A 21,523-nucleotide genomic window follows, 5' to 3' on the forward strand; every position below is an offset into this window, starting at 1 on the left:
TGTAGACTTAGAAACTGTTTCCCCATAGGAAACAATGGGGCTGCGTTAGGAGCTGAACGCTGCTTTTTTGCAGGTGTTAGGTTTTTTTTCAGCAGATTCTGCCCCATTGTTTCCTATGGGGAAATCGTGCACGAGCACGTTTTTCCAGTTTACCGCTACCGTAAGCAACGCTGGTATTGAGGGTTAAAGTGGAGCTAAATTTCGCTCAACGCTCACTTTTCTGAGGCTAATGCAGCCATTAAGACAACTCATAATACCAGCGTTGTCTTAAGGGTGTGCTGGAAAAAAAGGCTTGTTAGCACCGCAGGTCTTTACCGACAAAACTCTAAATCTAGGCGTTAGATTTTACAAAATGATTCTGCTGAAAACTGAAATCCTATCTATAAATATACCCCAGTTTCAATTAGAATATTTGAAAAACAGTTATAACTTTGTTTGATCTGATAGAATAATTAAACCTAGGGGTGTATCTGTCAGGGTTTTTTCCCTGTTTTGTTTGCCAATGCCATATGCTGCTGGCAGCCATTTTATTCACCTCTCTTGCTGACTTTGGTGCATTCTGTGTGATGCTGCTCATTTCCTGCACTTCCTTTTATGGTGTACATCATCCGTGTGAGACAGGATGCAGTCTCAGAATTGTGATCACTTATTATTTAAAGGGCCACTGTTCAGTATGCTTTGTCCTTGCGTTGTCTCAGAACTGTTTGTGAGAGCTCCTGTGTATTACCTGGCTGTCTGACGTCCCTCCTGGTTCCTGATCCCTGGCTTGTTCCTGACTCTGCTGTTCTCCTTGTTCCTGATTCCGGCTCGTCTGACTACTCGCTTTGGCTCCTGACTCGGCTCGTCTGACAATTTGCTTTGGCTCCTGTCTCGGCTCGTCTGACTACCAGCTCTGGTTTTGATTCCTGGCTTGTTATTTGACTTGTGGACTTTTTATTATTTTTTGCTATTAATAAAGGTGTGATTATTTTTGCACTTCTCGTCTCAGTCTGATTCCTGGCACCCTGACATTACGCAAGGGCCATGAATCCTGATGGTACTAATAATCCACCTTTACCTGCCACCATTTCCAGGATGGATGAACAGGATCACTGCTTGGATCAATTTGCACTAGCCCTGCAAACCCTGCTGACTCGCACTGCACATTTGGACCAAACTGTCCCGCAAGTTATGGCTGCTCCTGTTTCCGCTGCTGCACCTAGTCCTACCAGGAGCATGTTCGGTCCTGCACCTCTACCTCAGCGATATGGTGGAAATCCTAATCAGTGCAGAGGATTTTTGAACCAGGTGGGCATTTACTTTGAGATGTTACCTCAGGCGTTTCCCTCTGACAGAGCTAAGGTGGAATTTCTCATCTCGTTACTCTCTGACACAGCTCTTGCCTGGGCTAATCCCTTGTGGGAGACTAATAAACCTGTGATTTCAAATTACCCTGAATTTGTGGCCTCCTTTCGAAGGGTATTTAATGTTCCGGCTCGCTCCTCCTCTGCTGCTAAACGACTCATGTCCATTCAGCAAGGTACAAGATCTGTTGCTCAGTATGCCATTGAGTTCGGTATGCTTGCCGCAGAGGTAGGTTGGAACAATGAGAAGCCCTTGTTGCCGCCTTCTTTCATGGTCTCTCTGATGCGTTTAAAGACAAAGTTGCTGCCAGAGATTTACCAGAGGATCTCGAGGCATTGGTGTCTTTTTTGATCTTAATTGACATCAGACTCAGAGAGAGGCCCTCTTTCAAGGAGTGCTTGTGGAAGCCTCCTTTTCCGTTGTCTCCTACGTGTTCATTCCCACCCATGCCTCCCTCTCCTCCCATGCCTCCTGGTCCCGAGTCACCAGTTACTGCTGAGCCAATGCAGTTGGGATTCACGCATCTCTCTGCGGCGGAGAGGGCCTTTAGGAGGAGGGAGGGGCTCTGCCTCTATTGTGGGTTACAGGGCCACCTTTTGAAGTCTTGTCCTACACAGCCGGGAAACACTCACACCTAAGGTCCTGTCGGGGGCAGACCTTGGGTGATTTACCCTCGTCCCCAGAACCGCTAAAGGAGAAACCTTTGGTCACAGTTGTCCTTTCCTGGGTAGACTCCTCCATAGTCACCCAGGATCTTGACTCCGGTGCTGCTGGCTATTTCATTGACAGTGCTTTTTTATCAAAGCACCCCATTCCTGTTTTGCCTCAGTCCATTCCGCTTGCTATTGATGCCATTGATAGTAGGCCCCTTCAGCCCGCACTCGTTACTCACGAAACTGCTCCATTATCCATGGCTGTTGGGGCCCTCCATTTTGAAACACTCCAGTTCCAGGTGATAAACTCTCTGCATTTTCCGGTTGTTCTGGGTTATCCCTGGCTCCAAAAGCACAATCTTAGTCTTGACTGGCGTAGGTCCGAAATTTTGTCGTGGTCTCCGCAATGTATTTCCACTTGTCTTCGGAAAACCAATTAAAATCTTGTGCACTTCTTCGGTATCTCAATTGCCAGAGGAGTACCAAGAGTTCCTAGACGTTTTTGACAAGGTGCGTGCTGGTACGTTGCCTCTTCACCGGTCTTATGATTGTGCCATAGACCTGCAACCCGTTGCCATTCCTCATCAGGGCTGGGTTTACCCTCTGTCTGTTGGGGAGAATTGTGCTATGGAGGAGTATGTTGCCGATGCTCTGTCACAGGGGATCATCCACAAATCCTGCTCTCCTTTGTGAAGAAAAAGGGTGGCGAGTTAAGACCATGCATCGATTATAGGGGTCTTAATCGTCTTACCATTAAGAATGCTTACCCTATTCCGCTCATTACAGAACTCTTTGACCGCCTCAAGGGAGCTACGTTCTTTACTAAACTTGATTTGAGAGGAGTGTACAATCTCGTTAGGATCAAGGAGGGCCACGAATGGAAAACAGCATTTAACACCAGGAGCGGGCATTATGAGTATCTTGTAATGCCCTTTGGCCTATGTAATGCTCCTGCTGTTTTCCAGGAATTTAATAATGATGTACTACGAGATATGTTGCAACAGTGTGTTGAGGTGTACTTAGACGACATCCTCATACACTCACCCACACTTGAGGCTCATCGTTCTGATGTTACACGGGTTCTTCAGAGACTATGTGAGAACGGCCTGTTTTGTAAACTCGAGAAATGTGAGTTCCATCAGACTCAAGTAATCTTCCTAGGTTATGTTATCTCCGTTGCAGGGTTCTCCATGAATCCTGACAAGTTATCTGCAGTTCTGCAGTGGCCTCGCCCAGTTGGTCTTTGGTCTATTCAACGTTTTTTGGGGTTCGCCAATTACTATACAAAGTTTATTAAAAACTTTTCTTCCTTGGTCAAACCTATCACAGACATGACCCATAAATAGAATGATCCAGTCCATTGGTCACCTACTGCCATTAAGGCCTTTGATATTCTTAAAACTGCCTTTGCTGCCGCTCCATTTCTGGCTCATCCTAACCCTGTCCTGCCTTTCGTTCTTGAGGTCGATGCGTCTGAGACTGGAGTAGGTGCCCTCTTGTGTGCATCCGTGTGGTTTCTTTTCTAAGAAATTGTCTCCAGCGGAGTGCAATTATGAAATTGGTGACAGGGAATTACTGGTCATAATTTTGGCACTCAAGGAATGGAGGCATCTTCTTGAGGGTACTAGCGTGCCAGTGCTCATTCTTACTGACCACAAGAATTTAACTTATCTATCTGAAGCAAAATGTTTGTCGCCCTGACAGGCCAGATGGGGGCTATTTTTGTCTCGGTTAAATTATGTGGTCTTCTACCTGCCTGGTAGTAAGAATGTTAGGGCTGATGCCCTCTCTCGACAATTTTTGCCTCTGTCCAAGGAGGAGTCTGTACCTACTCCAGTTATACCTCCTGACCATATTTTGGCTACCATACGTACTAATTTGACTTCTCCCTTGGGGGAGGAGATCCTGGCTGCACAAACCAATGCACCTCCTGAGAAACCTAGTGGTAAGTGTTTTGTTCCGGAGAATCTTCAAACTAAACTTTTGCACACTTACCACTATCTTAAAGCCGCAGGTCACCCAGGCAAGAACCAAATGATTTGGTCTGTCACTCGACAATTCTGGTGGCCAGGTCTTCGTTCTGATGTTGCCTCCTGCTCAGTTTGTGCACAGAATAAGACTCCTCGACGTCTTCCTGTGGGTCTTCTTCAACCTATTGCTAATGGTGAGGGTCCTTGGACACATCTTTCCATGGACTTCATTGTTGAGCTCCCTGCTTCCAATGGCAATACTGTTATCCTTATGGTGGTTGACCGTTTTTCTAAAATGTCACATTGCATTCCCTTGAAGAAGTTGCCTATTGCTCAGGAGCTTGCTTCAATGTTTGCCTGGGGGGTCTTCCATTTACATGGGTTACCCAAGGAGATAGTGTCGGACTGGGGTAGCCAGTTTGTCTACAGATTTTGGCATTCCTTTTGTGCTCAAATGGGGATCCAGCTTTCCTTCTTCTCTGCATATCAACCTCAATCCAATGGGGCTGCAGATCGGTCTAATCAAGCTCTGGAACAGTTCCTCCGTTGCTATGTCTCAGATCACCATAATAATTGGTCTGAACTGTTACCTTGGGCAGAGTTCGCTCGTAATAGTGCTATTAATGCTTCCTCCAAGTTTTCCCCATTCATGGCGAATTATGGGTTTCAACCATCCTTGTTGCCCGATTCATTCATTTCTCAGGGTATTCCAGCTTTGGAGGAGCATCTCCGGCAACTCCGTTCCACGTGGGTGCAGATTCAGGATTGCCTTCATCGTTCTCTGCAGCGCCAAAAGTTCCAGGCTGATCGTAGGCGTCTGCCTGCGACTTCCTACCAGGCTGGTGAGAGAGTTTGGCTGTCCTCCCGCAACTTGAACCTTTGTGTGCCTTCCAATAAACTGGCTCCCTGTTATGTTGGTCCTTTTCGAATACTCCGACAGGTCAATCCTGTGGCCTATGCTCTTGACCTTCCTCCCGCAATGCGCATCTCCAAAGTTTTTCATGTCTCCCTCTTGAAACCATTTATTTGTAATCGGTTTACCACTTTGTTGCCTCGTCCCCATCCTATCTTTGTTGACAACCATGAGGAGTATGAGGTCAGCAGCATTATTGACTCTCGTATGTCCAGGGGCTGCGTACAGTATTTGGTTCACTGGAGGGGCTACGGTCCAGAGGAGCGTTCATGGGTTCCCTCCTCTGATGTTCATGCTCCCACCCTCCTCCGTGCCTTCCATGCCCATTTCCCCAATAAGCCTTTTGTCCTCCCGCGGGGGAGGGGTCTTTGATAGGAGGGTACTGTCAGGGTTTTGTCCCTGTTTTGTTTGCCATGTGCTACTGGCAGCCATTTTATTCACCTCTCTTGCTGACTCTGGTGCATACTGTGTGATGCTACTCATTTCCTGCACTTCCTTTTATGGCCAGACTAGTGTACATAATCCATGTGAGACATGATGCAGTCTCAGAATTGTAAGGTCATCACTTATTATTTAAAGGGCCTCTGTTAGGTATGCTTTGCCCTTGCGTTGTCTCAGACCTGTTTGTGAGAGCTCCTGTGTATTACATGGCTGTCTGACGTCCCTCCTGGTTCCTGATTCCTGGCTTGTTCCTGACTCTGCTGTTCTCCTTGTTCCTGATTCCGGCTCGTCTGACTACTCGCTTTGGCTCCTGACTCGGCTTGTCTGACTACCAGCTCTGGTTTTGATTTCTGGCTTGTTGTTTGACTTGTGGACTTTTTATTATTTTTTGCTATTAATAAAGGTGTGATTATTTTTGCATGTTTCATCTCAGTCTGATTCCTGGCACCCTGACAGTATCTAGGACAAGATTTCAATATAGTCAAAAATAAAAAAAATATGAGTGACCTCTGAATGTAATCAAGCAGCTTCTTCAATCCTAAGAACTCTCATGGCTTGGTAGAATAACTTCTCTTAAAATTCCCTTTCTTCCTAAGGTGCTATACCTCTTTCGGTGCCTTTCTTTCAATTTTTCTAGGGATGTTCTGGATAGACTGAACTCCTAATTTAAAAAAATAATCTGAGAAGGTAAGAAGCTGAGAATATCACAAAGGCTGCTGCAGAGGAGTAAAGTTAGATATGGTTTGTCCCTATATCACACTTTACTATGTAGTGACTCATTTGATCTATATACACGGCTTGGAGTTCTATTGGAGAAACTCCTGGCTGGAAATTTATTGAGTAGGCATCCCTCCCATGTAGGATATTCTTATCTAATCTTCCCTGGATTCCTGATTACCGTCGTTCTAATGTAAGTATTTCTAATTATAAATAATAAATGGCATAGTTTGTAGGCTTGAATTCAGTGGACTTTCCAATTTAATGCAATCATTTTTTATATGACTTTTAAAAATAAAAAAGGTTACCTGAAGGACATGTGATGGGCTGCAGTCCCTAAAACTCGTCTCCCCACAATACACAGTCCAAAACAAAGAGTGACTAGAGAAGAATCTTCATCACAATCAATTACATTTGGCTGTAAAGTAAAATAATTTTTTGACATCACATTTTGGACATATAAACAAGAATGCATGATTTATAATTTATAAAGTCATTAAAGTTCTTTAGGTGTTTCAGCAGGATTTATTCCAACTTTATACTAGGCTACACCATGCCAAACTTCTTAATCTTATAATCCTGGCATGTTCTACAATGAATCTAAAAAATAAATTTGCTATTCATTATTTTTCTATTTCTATAATACAATCATTACAAGGCGCATATCTGAACCTTACTCAAAATCTGTATTTCACAACGGACTCCTTACAGCTTTTTTCAGCTATATTATATCATCTTTAGTTTCAGAGCTCACAAGGTCTATAAAACCTGTATTGTTAAGTCATACCCTATGTTAAAAAAAATTATAAAATATATAGACCATTTATTATGATGTGGGAGGACTAGGTTCCCAGTTAGGAAGTCTCTCTGCCTGGGTTTGAGATGAGCAAGCAGCATCTGCTACATATGCTGGGCTTGTCAGTCATCCCGGGTCAATCAACACAAGGTGATTTAACTAGCAAGGAGGTTAGGAAGCCACAGTCTCATGTTCAAAACTTACAATACATTACAATAATAATGATATATATATATATATATATATATATATATATATATATATATATATATATATATATATATATATATATAATATATATATATATAATGTAGCTATTACTGTGCATAGACTTATCACAAGGAACCATTGTGGTGCCATTACTACTGAGTGAATGTAATGCCTTTGCTTCTTCCAGTTAAAATTACATTGAACCTGCATTGTTACTAACTATAACTCATACTATTATAAACTTGTTTATTTAGGAGTCACACGTCTCATACTATTTGTAAAACTCAATCAATTGTACTGGCTCCTCAAATTTACCTTTCTCCTTTTAGCACAATATTGAATCCAGTCCAGATACACACTGCAAAAGCTTGCTCGTGTAATACCTTGCAGACAAGGTATATAATCTTCATCAACATTAATGTTGAACATTGCAAGGTCATTTTCAACATAATGCCATTTGGTGTATGGCTGTAGAGCTTTTTGTATTGATTCGTCTTTTATCCAGTCTGAGATCTTAGGTGAATTAGTTGTGAAGTATATTATGCTCTGTAGTTAAAAGAAAAAAAAAAGTTCAAGAAAATATACATTACTAAAAAATGTCTTAAGCATGTCTATTTATCCATCACATAAAGTACACATTAGATACAACAATAATAAAATCACTAAAATTAAATTTATAAAAAATATTATAGTATTATTTACCCATAAGGTATAGACATAAAAACTGCTACACTAAACACTGAATGGTAGTTTGGCCTTTCTTTTTCTGCCATCCAATTGATAAGAAGAGCTGCCATGTAATTTTGAAAAAATGCTCAAATTAGAAAATGATATATCAGCAATAAACAAAACAAAACTATAAATGTTATAAGTACCAGTTATTTTAAAATCTAGATACAGTACATAAAGATATATTTTGATGGCAAAGAAGAACCATAGGCCTTCAAGTCTGCCATTTTTTCCTATCAAGTTACAGTAGAGTCAAAATGAAAATTTCATGAATCAGATGAAACAAACAATTTTAAAGAAACATGAAACCCAAAATGTTATTTTCAATTTTCAGATACAGCTTAGGATTTTAAACAACTTCACAGTTTACTTCTATTATCAAATTTTCTTCTTTCTTTTGGAATCATTTGTTGAAAGAGCAGCAATGCATTATTGGGAAAGCTGATGACAAGAGGCATATATGTGCAGTCACCAATAACCCGTTAGCTCCTAGTAGTGCATTGCTGCCCCTAAGTATGCTTTTCAGCAAAGACTACAAAGAAAACAAAGCAATTTAGAAAATAGAAATTGGAATGTTTACATTTGCATGCTCTATCTGAATCATTGAAGATTAATTTTGACTTATCAAATTAATTTTGTTCTCCTGGTAGCATTTGCAGAGTAAACCTAGGTGCAGCGATGCACTACGGGGAGCTAGATGATAATTGGTAGATGCACATATATGCCTCATCATTGGCTCAATGTGTTAAGCTTGCTCCCAGTAATACTTTGCCGCTACTTCAAAAATGGATAACAAGAAATTGAAGCAAATTCCGACATCGACAAATGCCGACAGTATACTTTGTTGGCATTTATCATTGCTCAAGCATTTCTGGTGAAATGTTTGTGCAATGCTGCCCCCTGCACAGCTGCAGGGGGTGTCAATCATCCCGATCGGGATGATTACTGTCTGCCACCTCAGAGGTGGCAGATGAGTTAAAGGGACACTGAACCCATAATGCTTCTTTAGTGATTCAGATAGAGCATGCACTTTTAATCAACTTTCTAATTTACTCCTATTATCAATTTTTCTTTGTTCTCTTGTTATCTTTCATCTAGATTACAAGTTGTGCTGAAAAATGGCCATTTCAGTGTTAAAACAGCACCACAGCCATTAGGAGTCTTGTCGATATAGCTGTACAGCAAGCTTTTTAGCCTGTAACGCAACGTCAGTCCCGCACTCGTAAAAATTACGTTTTTTCATGGGATTCCCATAGCGCTGCCATTACGAGTTTTGTGGTGAGGCTAAAAAGCTTGCGTTACAGCCTAAAACGACAAGATCCGTACCCCCATCTGAGAGCAGTAGTTATGAGTTTTACACTACAAAACTGTTACATAAAACTCCTAACTAAAGTGTTACAAAGTACACTAAACACCCATAAACTACCTATTAACCCCTAAACCGAGGCCCTCCTGCATAGAAAATGCTATAATAAACTTATTAACCCCTAATCTGCTGCTCCTGACATCGCCACCACTAATAAAATTTATTAACCCCTATTCCACCGCTCCCTGACATCGTCGCCACTATAATAAACCTATTAACCCCTAAACCGCAAGCCCCCACAACGAAATATACTAAATTAAACTATTAACCCCTAAACCGGAAGCCCCCCACATCGCAATAAACGAATTTAAACTAGTAACCCCTAAACCTAATGCCCCCTAACTTTATATTAAAATTAGAATTTCCCTATCTTAAATTAAATTAAAACTTACCTGTCAAATTAAAAAAACTAAGTTTAAACTAACAATTAAAGTAATATAACTATTTAACTAATATTAAACTAGTTTAATTAAATAGTACCAATTAATTTAATTAATAGTACCAATTAAATTAAATTAAAATACACATTAAAAAAATTCTAACACTACTATAAAAATTACAAACTATCTAATTGCAAAAAAATTAAAAAAGACTAAATTACAATAAATAACAACCACTAAATTACGAAAAATAACAAACAAAATTATCAGAAAATAAAAAAGAATTAAACCTAATCTAATAGCCCTATCAAAATAAAAAAAGCCCACACAAAATAAAAAAAAACCCTAGCCTACAATAAAATACCACTATCCCTTAAAAGGGCCTTTTGTAGGGCATTCCCTAAGTTAAACAGCTCTTTTACCTGTAAAAAAAAATACAAAGACCCCCCCAACAGTAAAACCCACCAGCCAACCAACCCCCCAAAATAAAAAACCTAACTCTAACAAAAACCTAAGCTACCCATTGCCCTGAAAAAGTGCATTTGTATGGGCACTGCCCTAAACTAAAAAAAAAACCCACCCAAAAAACCCTTAAAAAAAAAACTATCACTAACCCTCGAAGATCCACTTACAGTTTTTGAAGTCCCGCTTGAACGATCTTCATCCAGGCGGCGAAGTCCTTATCCAGGCGGCGAAAATTCTTCGGGCCTATCTATCAAGCTCCGAATGGAGCTTGAGGGCCCGTGTTTTTTGCAAGTTTTTTTTGTAGCCTGTAGGCTCCCCAGAAAAAGCAGTTATGAAGCAGCTATGAAGCAGAAAAAGCAGTTATGAAGACCGCTGCTCCATAACCCTGTCCGCCTGCTCTGAGCAGGACACACATTGCCGGAATTCAATCCGATCGGGTTGATTGACACCTCCCTGTTGGTGGCCGATTGGCCTCGAGTCTGCAGGGGGTGGTGTTGCACCAGCAGCTCACAAGAGCTGCTGGGGCAGTGCTGAATACAGAGAGAGTATTGCTCTCCGCATTCAGTGAGGTATGTCGAACCTGATCCGCACTGTCGGATCAGGTCCGACATACCTTTGATAAATATCCCCCTATATCCAGATGGCCTCTTCTATCTTCATCCAGGTGGCGAAGTCCTCATCTAGGCGGCGAGAAGTCTTCATCCAGGCGGCCTCTTCTATCTTCATCCAGACGGCATCTTCTATCTTCATCCCAGCGGCGTGGAGCAGGTCCATCCTGAAGACATTGTGCGCGGAGGATCCTCTTCATACGGTCGCCGTTGTACACTGAATCTTCAATGCAAGGTACGTGCTTCAATATGGCGTCCCTTGCATTCCTGATGGCTGATTTGATTTTTGAAATTCAAATCAGCCAATAGGATGAGAGCTACTGAAATTCTATTGGCTGTTCAAATCAGCCAATAGGATGAGAGCTACTGAAATTCTATTGGCTGATTTTAACAGCCAATAGAATTTAAGAAGCTCTCATCCTATTGGCTGTTTTCAATTTCATAAATCAAATCAGCCAATAGGAATGCAAGTGACGCCATCTTGAATCGTGTACCTTGCATAAAGATTCAGTATACGGCGGTGACCGTATGAAGAGGATGCTCCATGCCGGATGTCTTCAGGATGGACTTGCTCCGCGCCGCCGGGATGAAGATAGAAGATGCCGCCTTGATGAAGATAGAAGAGGCCGTCTAGATGAAGGCTCCTCGCCGCCTGGATGAGGACTTCACCACCTGGATAAAGATAGAAGAGGCCATCTGGATATAGGGGGATATTTATCAAAGGTATGTCGGACCTGATCCAGGCTCGCCAAAAACACGGGCTCTCAAGCTCCATTCGGAGCTTGATAGATAGGCCCGAAGAATTCTCGCCGCCTGGATAAGGACTTCGCCGCCTGGTTGGTTGGCTGGTGGGTTTTACTGTTGGGGGGGTCTTTGTATTTATTTTTTACAGGTAAAAGAGCTGTTTAACTTAGGGAATGTCCTACAAAAGGCCCTTTTAAGGGATAGTGGTATTTTATTGTAGGCTAGGGTTTTTTTTTTTTATTTTGTGAAGACTTCTCACCGCCTGGATGAGGACTTCGCCACCTGGATGAAGATTGTTCAAGCGGGACTTCAAAAACTGTAAGTCGATCTTTGGGGGTTTTTTTAAAGTTTTTTTTCAGTTTAGGGCTTGGGCTTTCATAAAAGAGCTAAATGCCATTTTCAGGGCAAAGCAAAATAGCTAAATGCCTTTTTAAGGGCAATGCCCATACAAATGCCCTTTTCAGGGCAATGGGTAGATTAGACTTTTTAGATAGTTTTTTTTATTTTGTGGGTTTGGGGATTTGTAATGTTAGTGGGACTTTGTATTTTTTTTCAGGTAAAAGAGCTATTTAACTTAGGGCAATGACCTACAAAAGGTCCTTTTAAGGGCTATTGGTAGCTTATTCTAGATTAGGGTTTTTTTATTTTGGGGTGTTTTTTTTTTTTAATTGGTATTAGAATGGGAATAATTTTTATTATTTTTGATAATGTGTTTGCTATTTTTTGTTAATGTATTTTTTTTCATTTTGGGTGAGTTTTTATCTTTAGATTAGGGCTTGGGCATTTCACAAAAGAGCTAAATGCCCTTTTAAGGGCAGGAAAAAGAGCTAAATGCCCTTTCAAGGGCAATGCCCATACAAATGCCCTTTGCAGGGCAATGGGTAGATTAGGTTTTACTTTATTTTTATTTTGTGGGTTTGGGGGGTGGGGTTTTGTATACTGTTAGGGGGTGTTTGTTTTGTAGCAAAAGAGCAGTTAACGTTAGGGCAATGTCCTACAAAAGGCTCTTTTAAGGGCACACAAAAGGCCATTTTAAGAGCCCTTGGTAGTTTATTCTAGATTAGGCTTTTTTATTTTACGGTGTTTTTTTTTTATTATTAGAGTATTAGAATAGGAATAATTTTTATTATTTTGTATAATTTCGTTTCTTATTTTTTGTAATGGTAGTTTTTTTATTTTTTGTAATTTTAGTGTTTGTTTTTTTTTGTAAGGGTAGGTTTTTATTTTTGTAATGTTAGGTTTTAGTGTAAGGCAGCTTAGGTTTTATTTCACAAGTAAGTTTGTATTTATTTTAACTAGGTAGTTAGTAAATAGTTAAAGGGATACTGTACCCAAATTTTTTCTTTTGTGATTCAGATAGAGCATGACATTTTAAGCAACTTTCTAATGTATTCCTATTATCAAATGTTCTTTATTCTCTTGGTATCTTTATTTGATATGCAAGAATGTAAGTTTAGATGCCAGCCCATTTTTGGTGAACAACCTAGGTTGTCCTTGCTGATTGGTGGATAAATTCATCCACCAATCAAAAACTGCTGTCCAGAGTACTGAACCAAGAAAAAAACTTAGATGCCTTCTTTTCATATAAAGATAGCAAGAGAAAGAAGAAACATTGATAATAGGAGTAAATTAGAAAGATGCTTAAAATTGCATGCTCTATCTGAATCATGAAAGAAAAATTTTGGGTTCAGTGTCCCTTTAAATTAAACTATATTAACCCCTAAACCTAACCGTAACATAACCCTAACACCGCCTAACTTTAACATAAGTAAAATAGAGCTAAATTAAACTTACAATTATTAACGAATTCCTAGTTAAAATAAATACAAACTTACCTGTGAATAAAAATAAAACCTAAGCTAGCTACAATATAACTATTAGTTATATTGTAGCTAGCTTAGATTTTATTTCACAGGTAAGTATGTATTTAGTTTTAAATAGGAATTAGTTAATAATTGTAAGTTTAATTTAGCTCTATTTTACTTATGTTAAAGTTAGGGGGTGTTAGGGTTATGTTAGGGTTAGGTTTAGGGGTTAATATAGTTTCATTTAAGTTGTTTTGATGTGGGAGACCAGAGGTTTAGGGGTTAATTACTTTATTTAAACGTGGCAATGTCGGGGAGCGGCAGAATAGGGGTTAATAGATTTATTATAGTGTGGGTGATGTTGGGGTGCAGGGGAATAGGGGTTAACAACTTTAGTATAGTGGCGGCAATATTGGGGACGGCAGATTTGGGGTAATATCTTTATTTAGGTGGCGGTGATATCAGGGGTGGCAGATTAGGGGTTAATAACATTATGTAGGTGTCGGCGATGTCAGGTGCAGCAGATTAGTGGTGTTTAGACGTGGAGTTTATGTTAGGGTGTTATGTGTAAACGTAACTTTTTTTTTTCACCATAGACATCAATGGGGCTGCGTTACAGAGCTTTTCTTTCTGCGATCGCAGGTGTTAGACTTTTTTCTGACCCGCTCTCCCCATTGATGTCTATGGGGAAAGCATCCACGAGCACGTCAAAACAGCGCTTGTTTTTTGTGCGGTATGGAGCTTGAAAGCACCATATCGCACGCACAAGCCGGCTGTTTGAAAACTTGTAATGGCTGCGCTATAGGAGGTTAAATAACGCAACTTTTGTTGCGTTCGTTAATTTCCCTATAGCGCGCATAACTTTTAATCTAGCTGTTTATTTAAAAAAGAAGGCATCTTAGCTAAGGAGCCAGTCATTTTTTGGTTCAGTACGATGGTCAGCACTTGTTTATTGGTGGGTGAATTTATCCACCAATCAGCAAGAACAACCCAGGTTGTTTACCAAAAATGGGCCGGCATCTAAACTTACATTCTTGCTTTTCAAATAAAGATACCAAGAGAATGAAGAAAATGTGATAATAGGAGTAAATTAGAAAGTTGCTTAAAATTGTATGCTCTATCTGAATCACAAAAGAAAAAAAATTGGGATCAGTGTATCTTTAAGGACCAGCGGTCTTACGACCACTGCTTCTTAATTTAAGTTTCAGGAGGACCTGAAACTTCAGGGGTAGATTGCAGCATCTGCTGCTTGATAAATCTACCTCTAAGTCTCAACAATGGAAGTTTATTCCATTAACCAACCTCCCTTTCTGTAAAGTGCTTCCACAATAATCTTATGAACCTGCTACCCTACACATTGCACCTCTTTCCCTTCTCTCCTCTAAGCTATACATATTTAGGTAACTGAGTCTTTCTTTGTAAGTTTTAATTTTAGACCATGTGCCATTGAAGTAGCCCTCCTTTGAACAGCTCATTTACATCCTTCTTAAGATATGGGGGCCGATTTATCAATGTCTGGCAGACTGGCAGACATGATGCACCAGACATCACTGAATGCTGACAGCATTTTAACATTTAACATTGCACAAGCAGTTCTGGTGAACTGCTTGTGCAATGCCGCCCCCTGCAATCCAATTGGCCGCTAGCAGGGGGTGTCAATCAACTCGATCATATTCGATCAGGCGGATTGATGTCCGCAGCCAACAGATATTGCGACCATGCTAAACGTCCTGTCATATTACAAGTTGAAAGTTATGTGTTGTGCAAAAGCACAACATATAGCAGAGCAAAAAAAGTTATTGAGGAGTGAGGGCAGAGCATGCAGTCAATGGTGATGGTTGCACATTAAATGTTCTCCGTGCATCAAGTTTGCCAAACAGCCTACTTTAATGCTGTGAGGTGCTGATGGATACAGATAAGTGTTGCAGCATCGTCACTGAGCTCATTAAACCTGACCCACTTTTACTGCGGACACGCAAGTGTGGCTGAGCCTGATGCTTTCTTCATAACCAGTGCAGCCGCTGCAACGCTAGACAGTCATGTGAGAGAATCTCTTGTAAGTCATCAAGAGCTTGGAGTGGGGGACAAAATTTAGCACCAGCCTGCTCCACCTGTAAACTGGCAAACTAATACTGCTGCAGAGTTGAAAGCTCCAGCTCCCAAGGATCCCTGCTTCCCAGCCGGAGGGGCCCTCCATGGCTGGGCCATGGCTTAACGTTCTGAAAAAAGAGGATTCTTAGATTTAGAAAACTTAGTTACTGCAGCGGCAATACCAAGTGACAAGATGGGTGGCTGGGAGACAGCTGCCCAGAATAGCCACTATGACAGTGAACACTTATGGGGAAGCTTTAAGAGAGAAGCCACAAGGACAGACAAGTGCCATCTTTTATGTATACTAATTTTTTATCTTTTTTTTTATTTTCAAAAGTCAAAAAGAAAAAAACAGAGCATACCAAAAACATGTAACAAAAGAGAGTAGCATCTCACAGGACGAAGTCTGCACAAAAACAAAATTTATGCTTACCTGATAAATTTATTTATTTCTTGACATGGTGAGTCCACGGAATCATCAATTAATGTTGGGAATATGACTCCTGGCCAGCAGGTGGAGGCAAAGAGCACCACAGCAAAGCTTCCCTTCCCACAACCCCCAGTCATTCGACCGAAAGAAAATGGAGAAAAAAGAAGCAACACAAGGTGTGGAGGTGCCTGAGGTTTATATAAAAAACTGTCTGAAAACAAGGGCAGGCCATGGACTCACCATGTCAAGAAATAAATACATTTATCAGGTAAGCATAAATGTTGTTCTCTTTCCTAAGACATGGTGAGTCCACGGAATCATCAATTACTGTTGGAAATCAATACCCAAGCTAAAGGACACCGATGATTAGGTAGGGACAAGACAGGTAATTGTCAGAGAGGTGCAGCAGATGAAGAGTGACGTGCAAGGAAGATGAGCCTGGCAGAGGCATTCATTATGGATTGTAAAGGAGCTAGGCAGCAGCTAGGGAGGCCAGAGAGGATAGAGTTGCAGTAGTCGAAGCGGGAAAGGATGAGACAGTGGATTAAAATCTGTGTTGTGTCTTGTGTAAGGAAATGTCTAATTTTAGTGATGTTTTTAAGGTGGAAGCGGCAGGCTTTAGCCAAGGACTGAATGTGAGGAGTTAAAGAAAGATCTGAGTCCAGTGTGACCCCAAGACATCAGGCATGTGAGGTTGGGGTAATGATGGAGTTATCAACAGTTATAGAGACATAGGGGGTGGAAATTTTGGAAGAAGGGGGGAAATAAGGAGCTCAGTTTTGGAGAGATTTAGCTTGAGGTAGCGAGAGGACATCCAAGATGAGATATGAGAGAGACAGTTAGTGACACGGGTTAGCAAGGAAGGAGGTAGTTCTGGTGCAGAGAGGTAGATTTGGGTATAGTTGCCATACATATGATAATGAAACCCGTGACACTTTATTAAGGAACCTAGTGAGGACGTGTAGATTGAGAAGAGAAGGGGACCAAGGACAGAGCCTTGCGGTACCCCAACAGAAAGAGGTAACGGGGCAGAGGATGCCCCAGAGAAGGCTACACTAAAGGTACGGTTAGACAGATAGGAAGAGAACCAAGAGAGAGCTGTGTCACAGATGCCGAAGGATTGGAGGGTATGGAGCAAAAGAGGGTGGTCGACAGTATCAAAGGCTGCCGACAGATCAAGGAGGATAAGTAGAGAGAAGTGGCCTTTTGATTTTGCTGTAAGTAGGTAGTTGGTAACCTTAACAATTGCTGTCTCTGTTGAGTAAAGGGGGCAAAATTCAGATTGCAGTGGATCAAGGAGGGAGTTCAGTGCAAGGAAATGGGATAGACGTGCATATACTAGCTTTTCAAGAAGTTTTCAGGCAAGAGGTAGTAGGGAAATAGGGCGGTAGTTGGATGGGAAGGTTGGATCGAGAGAAGGTTCTATGAGGATAGGTGTGACTAATGCATGCTTAAGAGATGTGGGAACTATACCAGTGCTGAGGGAGAGGTTGAAGAGGTTGTGTGTGAGTATAGGGGTAAGGGTAGAAGAGAGGGAGGGGAGTAGTTGTGAGGGGATGGGGTCGAGGGGACTGGTAGTAAGGTGAGAGAATAATATAAGGGCAGAAACTTCATCCTCTGGGCCAAAGAGATAAATTTATGGCTATGTGGGTTTTGGATGATTGTGAGCTTTTAAGGGGGAGAGAGACCTGTAGCATGTTGAGAGCTGATTTCATTTCCGATGGAGTCGATTTTGTTGTTGAAGTAGCTGGCAAAATCTTGGGCCGAGAGAAAAGTTGTAGTGGGAGGTGGGGGTGGGCGGAGATGAGTATTGAATGTGGAAAACAGACGTTTTGGGTTTGAAGAAAGATTAGAGATAAGAGTGGAGAAGTAATGTTGCTTATATAGATTAAGGGCAGAATAGTAAGAGTTCAAGATGAACTTATAGTGAAGAAAGTCAGCAGAACTCAGAGATTGCATCCAGTGTCGCTCAGCAGTACGGGAACATCTGCATAGGTACCGTGTCAGAGGAGTATGCCAGGGCTGAGGATGAGTGTATGTTTTCCGAGTTATGGTAGGTTGGGCCAAGTTATCAAGGACCGATGTAAGGGTGGAGTTATAGTGGCAGATGGATTCATCAGGACAGGAAAAGGAGGGGATGGAAGAGAGAAGAGGTTTGAGAGAGCTAGCGAGCTGTTGCTGATCTAATGACTTGATTCTTCTGTGAAGTTTAGTGTGAGGGGTAGAAGGAGGGAGAGTGCACAAGTGAAGGGGTGGTGGCTCTAGATGCAAGAGGGATAAGATTAAGGTTACCAGAGTTTTGTTTTTGAAGTCTATTGAAGGACACACATGGGTGTGCAGTGCAAGGAAGTTGTGGGGGACCAGGATTGGGGGAGATGTCACCAGCAGCTAGTATGAGCAAGAGGGAGAGTGACATGAGATGCAGATTTGTAGTAGTGAGACTGTTTTTGTGATGAATTGCAAGGGGAGAGAGAGTCTTTAGGAATGTGTGAAGTTCATGAATACAAAATTAAGGTGAGGTTAAGAGAGATGGGCTAATGAGCAGTGCAGGTGGTGAGGGGTAAGGAGCAATTGAGTAAAGTAGTTTGTTAAACAGACAAAGGAATATGAAGATATTTAGCATTTTTACAAAATAGTCAAACAGTGGATAAAATCCAGTATAACAACAGAACTTGCCTCATCTCTTGTCCAATCCTTGTTCAATTCTTGTATAATTCTTTGTGCCTCACTTATAAATGTTCACTTAAGAGATGTGAACAGATGATCTTACAATACTGCTATCTAAGCCTGCATTGCGAGCCTGAAGGCACTCCAGAAACACAGAGCTTCAAGCTCCATACGGAGCTTGATAGATATGCCCCATAGTGTCGTCTATTTTGTGACTGGAGGCTTTTTTTTCTCTGAGTTTACCTGAAGTGTTAGGTGATTTCTATTTGTGCTGTGTTACAAATTTTCCATGATAGTGACAAAAAAGACTGAGTAAAAAAAGAGAAAGTAAAGTGGGAGGTAAAAGTGAGTGAGAAAAAAAAGGGAAGTGAAGTGAAGAGAATAAGTTAGAAAGTGAAGAAATTAAAAGAAAAAGTATGTAATAGGAAGGGGAATTTTCAGGAAGAGTGTATTGTATAAGAAAGATAGATGGTCAAATGACCAAAAAGGGGGAGCTGATGAGTCTGCTTTGAATAAATTAAAGGGAAATGGGTATAATGAGTTAGAGAAGAAAAACTATTTTTCTTTTCTAAGATATGGAAAGTCCACAACGTCATTCAATTACTAGTGGGAATATCACTCCTGGCCAGCAGGAGGAGGCAAAGAGCACCACAGCAAAGCTGTTAAGTGTCACTCCCCTACACATAACCCCCAGTAATTATCTTTGCCTCTGTCAATGGAGGACGTGAAATTTGGTGTCTGAAGAAATAAATTCCTTTTTCGGGTACTTTTCCCTCCAAGCAAGGATTTAGGTCTAGCTGAGTCCACATCAATCTCTTCAGTAGAGTAGTGGTGGCTTTTAAGCAGTTAGGAAGTTGTCAGGTAGTCATTGTTTTGTTTCCTAACACATTGCTGCCCATGGTACAGAAAGCAAGAGTTGGTTACTCTGTTCTTTCTTTTTCTACAGGTCTATGTAAGGAGTATGTGTCCTTTCACGCCTTGTAAGCGGTCTTCCTGCCGGACAGCTAGACTGCAGGTAAGTGCTTTTGTCTTCTAGGTGTTGGAGACTTGCACTTCAGAAGAATATGTCATATGCAGTAGAGGGGGACATTTTAAAAATCCTTTATACAGGATTTTCTTTGGCAGTGGGCAGGCATATTATGCAGTTGAGAGTAGGGGTTAATCTTCCCTTTATTGGGACGTTTTTCCTCTTTGGGCTAATTTTGTTGAAATACTTTATTAGTATGTGTGTAGCTTATGTTTTATACAGGGATTTATGAGTAAACTTAAAATTTGGCAGTTGGTTTTCTTTGCTTGCTTAGCTAGAACAGGCTAATTGACAGACTGCTTGAGTTTGAAACCAGCTGCAGCTACTTGCATCTTATGTTGTAGGCAGAGGGAAACACGCGCGCTTTTTACTTGCTGCGTAGTTTCCCCTCTCTGCCGATCATGTGACTTCACTCTGCTGTCGGATATTCACGGAGCAGAGCGGCGTCATTGAATTTCAGTTTCTTCAGTGTCAATCTACTATACGATCGTTTTAGAGAATTCTGGCAGCCAAATTGTGGTATTAAAAATTCTTAAAGTGACAGTGTATTTAAAACATTTCTACAATTTGGGGATTTTTTTATTTAGCATTATGGACATGGACCAAGACTTACCTTTGGATTTAAATTAAACTATATTAAACTAATAATGACCTACCCTATCTATTATACTAAAATGACATTAAACTATATTAAACTAATAATTAATCTACCCTAACTGTTATACTAAAATTACAATAAACTATATTAAACCATTTATTAACCTACCCTAACTGTTATACTAAAATGACATTAAACTATATTAAACTAATAATTAATCTATCCTAACTGTTATACTAAAATTACATTAAACTACTAATTAAATTAACTATATTATATATTTAAAAATCTAACCCAACTCAAATTATTTAAATCTACTATTACAAATTACAAAGTTACAAAAAACTAACAACTAAGTTACAAAAAATAACAAACACTAAGTTACAAAAAAAATAAACACTAAGTTACAAAAATAAAAAATAAATTATCAAATATTTAAACTAATTAACCTAATCTAAGAGCCCTATGAAAATAAAAAAGCCCCCCCAAAATAAAAAAAAACCCTAGCCTACAATAACCTACAAATAGCCCTTAAAAGGACCTTTTGCGGGGCATTGCCCCAAAGAAATCAGCTCTTTTACCTGTAAATAAAAAATGCAAACAACCCCCCAATAATAAAACCCACCACCCACACAACCAACCCCCCAATAAAAACCTAATCTAAAAAACCTAAGCTCCCCATTGCCCTGAAAAGGGCATTTGTATGGGCATTGCCTTAAAAGGGCATTTAGCTCTTTTTCAAAAGCCCAAACCCTAATCTAAAATTAAAACCCACCCAATAAACCCTTAAAAAAGCCTAACACTAACCCCCGAAGATCCACTTACAGTTTCTGAAGAGCCGTCATCCATCCTCAACGAAGCGGCAGAAGTCCTCATCGAAGCCGGCAGAAGTATTAGACTTGTGCAGCTTCGAAAAATTCGGTTCGGTTCGGATCGATTCGAATTTTGGTTTGGATCGATTCGAATTCGGAAGAAATCAAATGAATTCATTTCGGATTCATTCGGATTCTTTCGGATTCGTGGAAAATTCGGTTTGATTCGGTTCAATTCGGTTCGAATCGATTCGGATTTTCGGTCAGTGTTAAGTGGGATGTGCTGGGATGTGTAATAACACTAGTATACTGTACAATACTAGTGTAATACACGGCCATCCAAATCCATCCGAATCTACCGAATAAATTCAAATCGATTCGGATTTATTCGGTAGATTCGGCACTACCGCAATTCAGAAATTCAAAATCGATCCGAATCTCTGAATTGGACAAATTCGTCTGAATTTCGATTCGGACCGAATCGAATCGCACATGTCTAGTCTTCATCCAAGCGAGCCGAAGTCCTCCTCGAAGCCGGCAGAAGTGGTCCTCCAGATGGGCAGAAGTCTTCATCCAGACGGCATCTTCTATCTTCATCCATCCGGCACGGAGCGGCTCCATCTTCAAGACAATCAACGAGTAGCATCCTCTTCGTTCGACGTCTTCTTGAACAATGAATGTTCCTTTAAATGAAGTCATCCAAGATGGCGTCCCTTAGATTCCAATTGGCTGATAGAATTCAATCAGCCAATCGGAA

The 21,523-nt window shown here is 40.8% G+C and overlaps 1 protein-coding gene across 1 annotated transcript in view; it reads right to left on the reverse strand.

The window, feature by feature from the left end:
* Positions 1-21,523, reverse strand: part of LOC128657846 (pecanex-like protein 2) — a 629,457-nt gene that overhangs the window by 98,169 nt on the left and 509,765 nt on the right. Inside the window, 2 exon segments of the mRNA XM_053712268.1 lie at positions 6,347-6,456; positions 7,360-7,590. Coding sequence (XP_053568243.1) covers positions 6,347-6,456; positions 7,360-7,590 — 341 coding nt within the window.

The sequence above is a fragment of the Bombina bombina genome, chromosome 4 (genome assembly GCF_027579735.1).
Source record: "Bombina bombina isolate aBomBom1 chromosome 4, aBomBom1.pri, whole genome shotgun sequence".
NCBI lineage: Eukaryota > Metazoa > Chordata > Amphibia > Anura > Bombinatoridae > Bombina > Bombina bombina.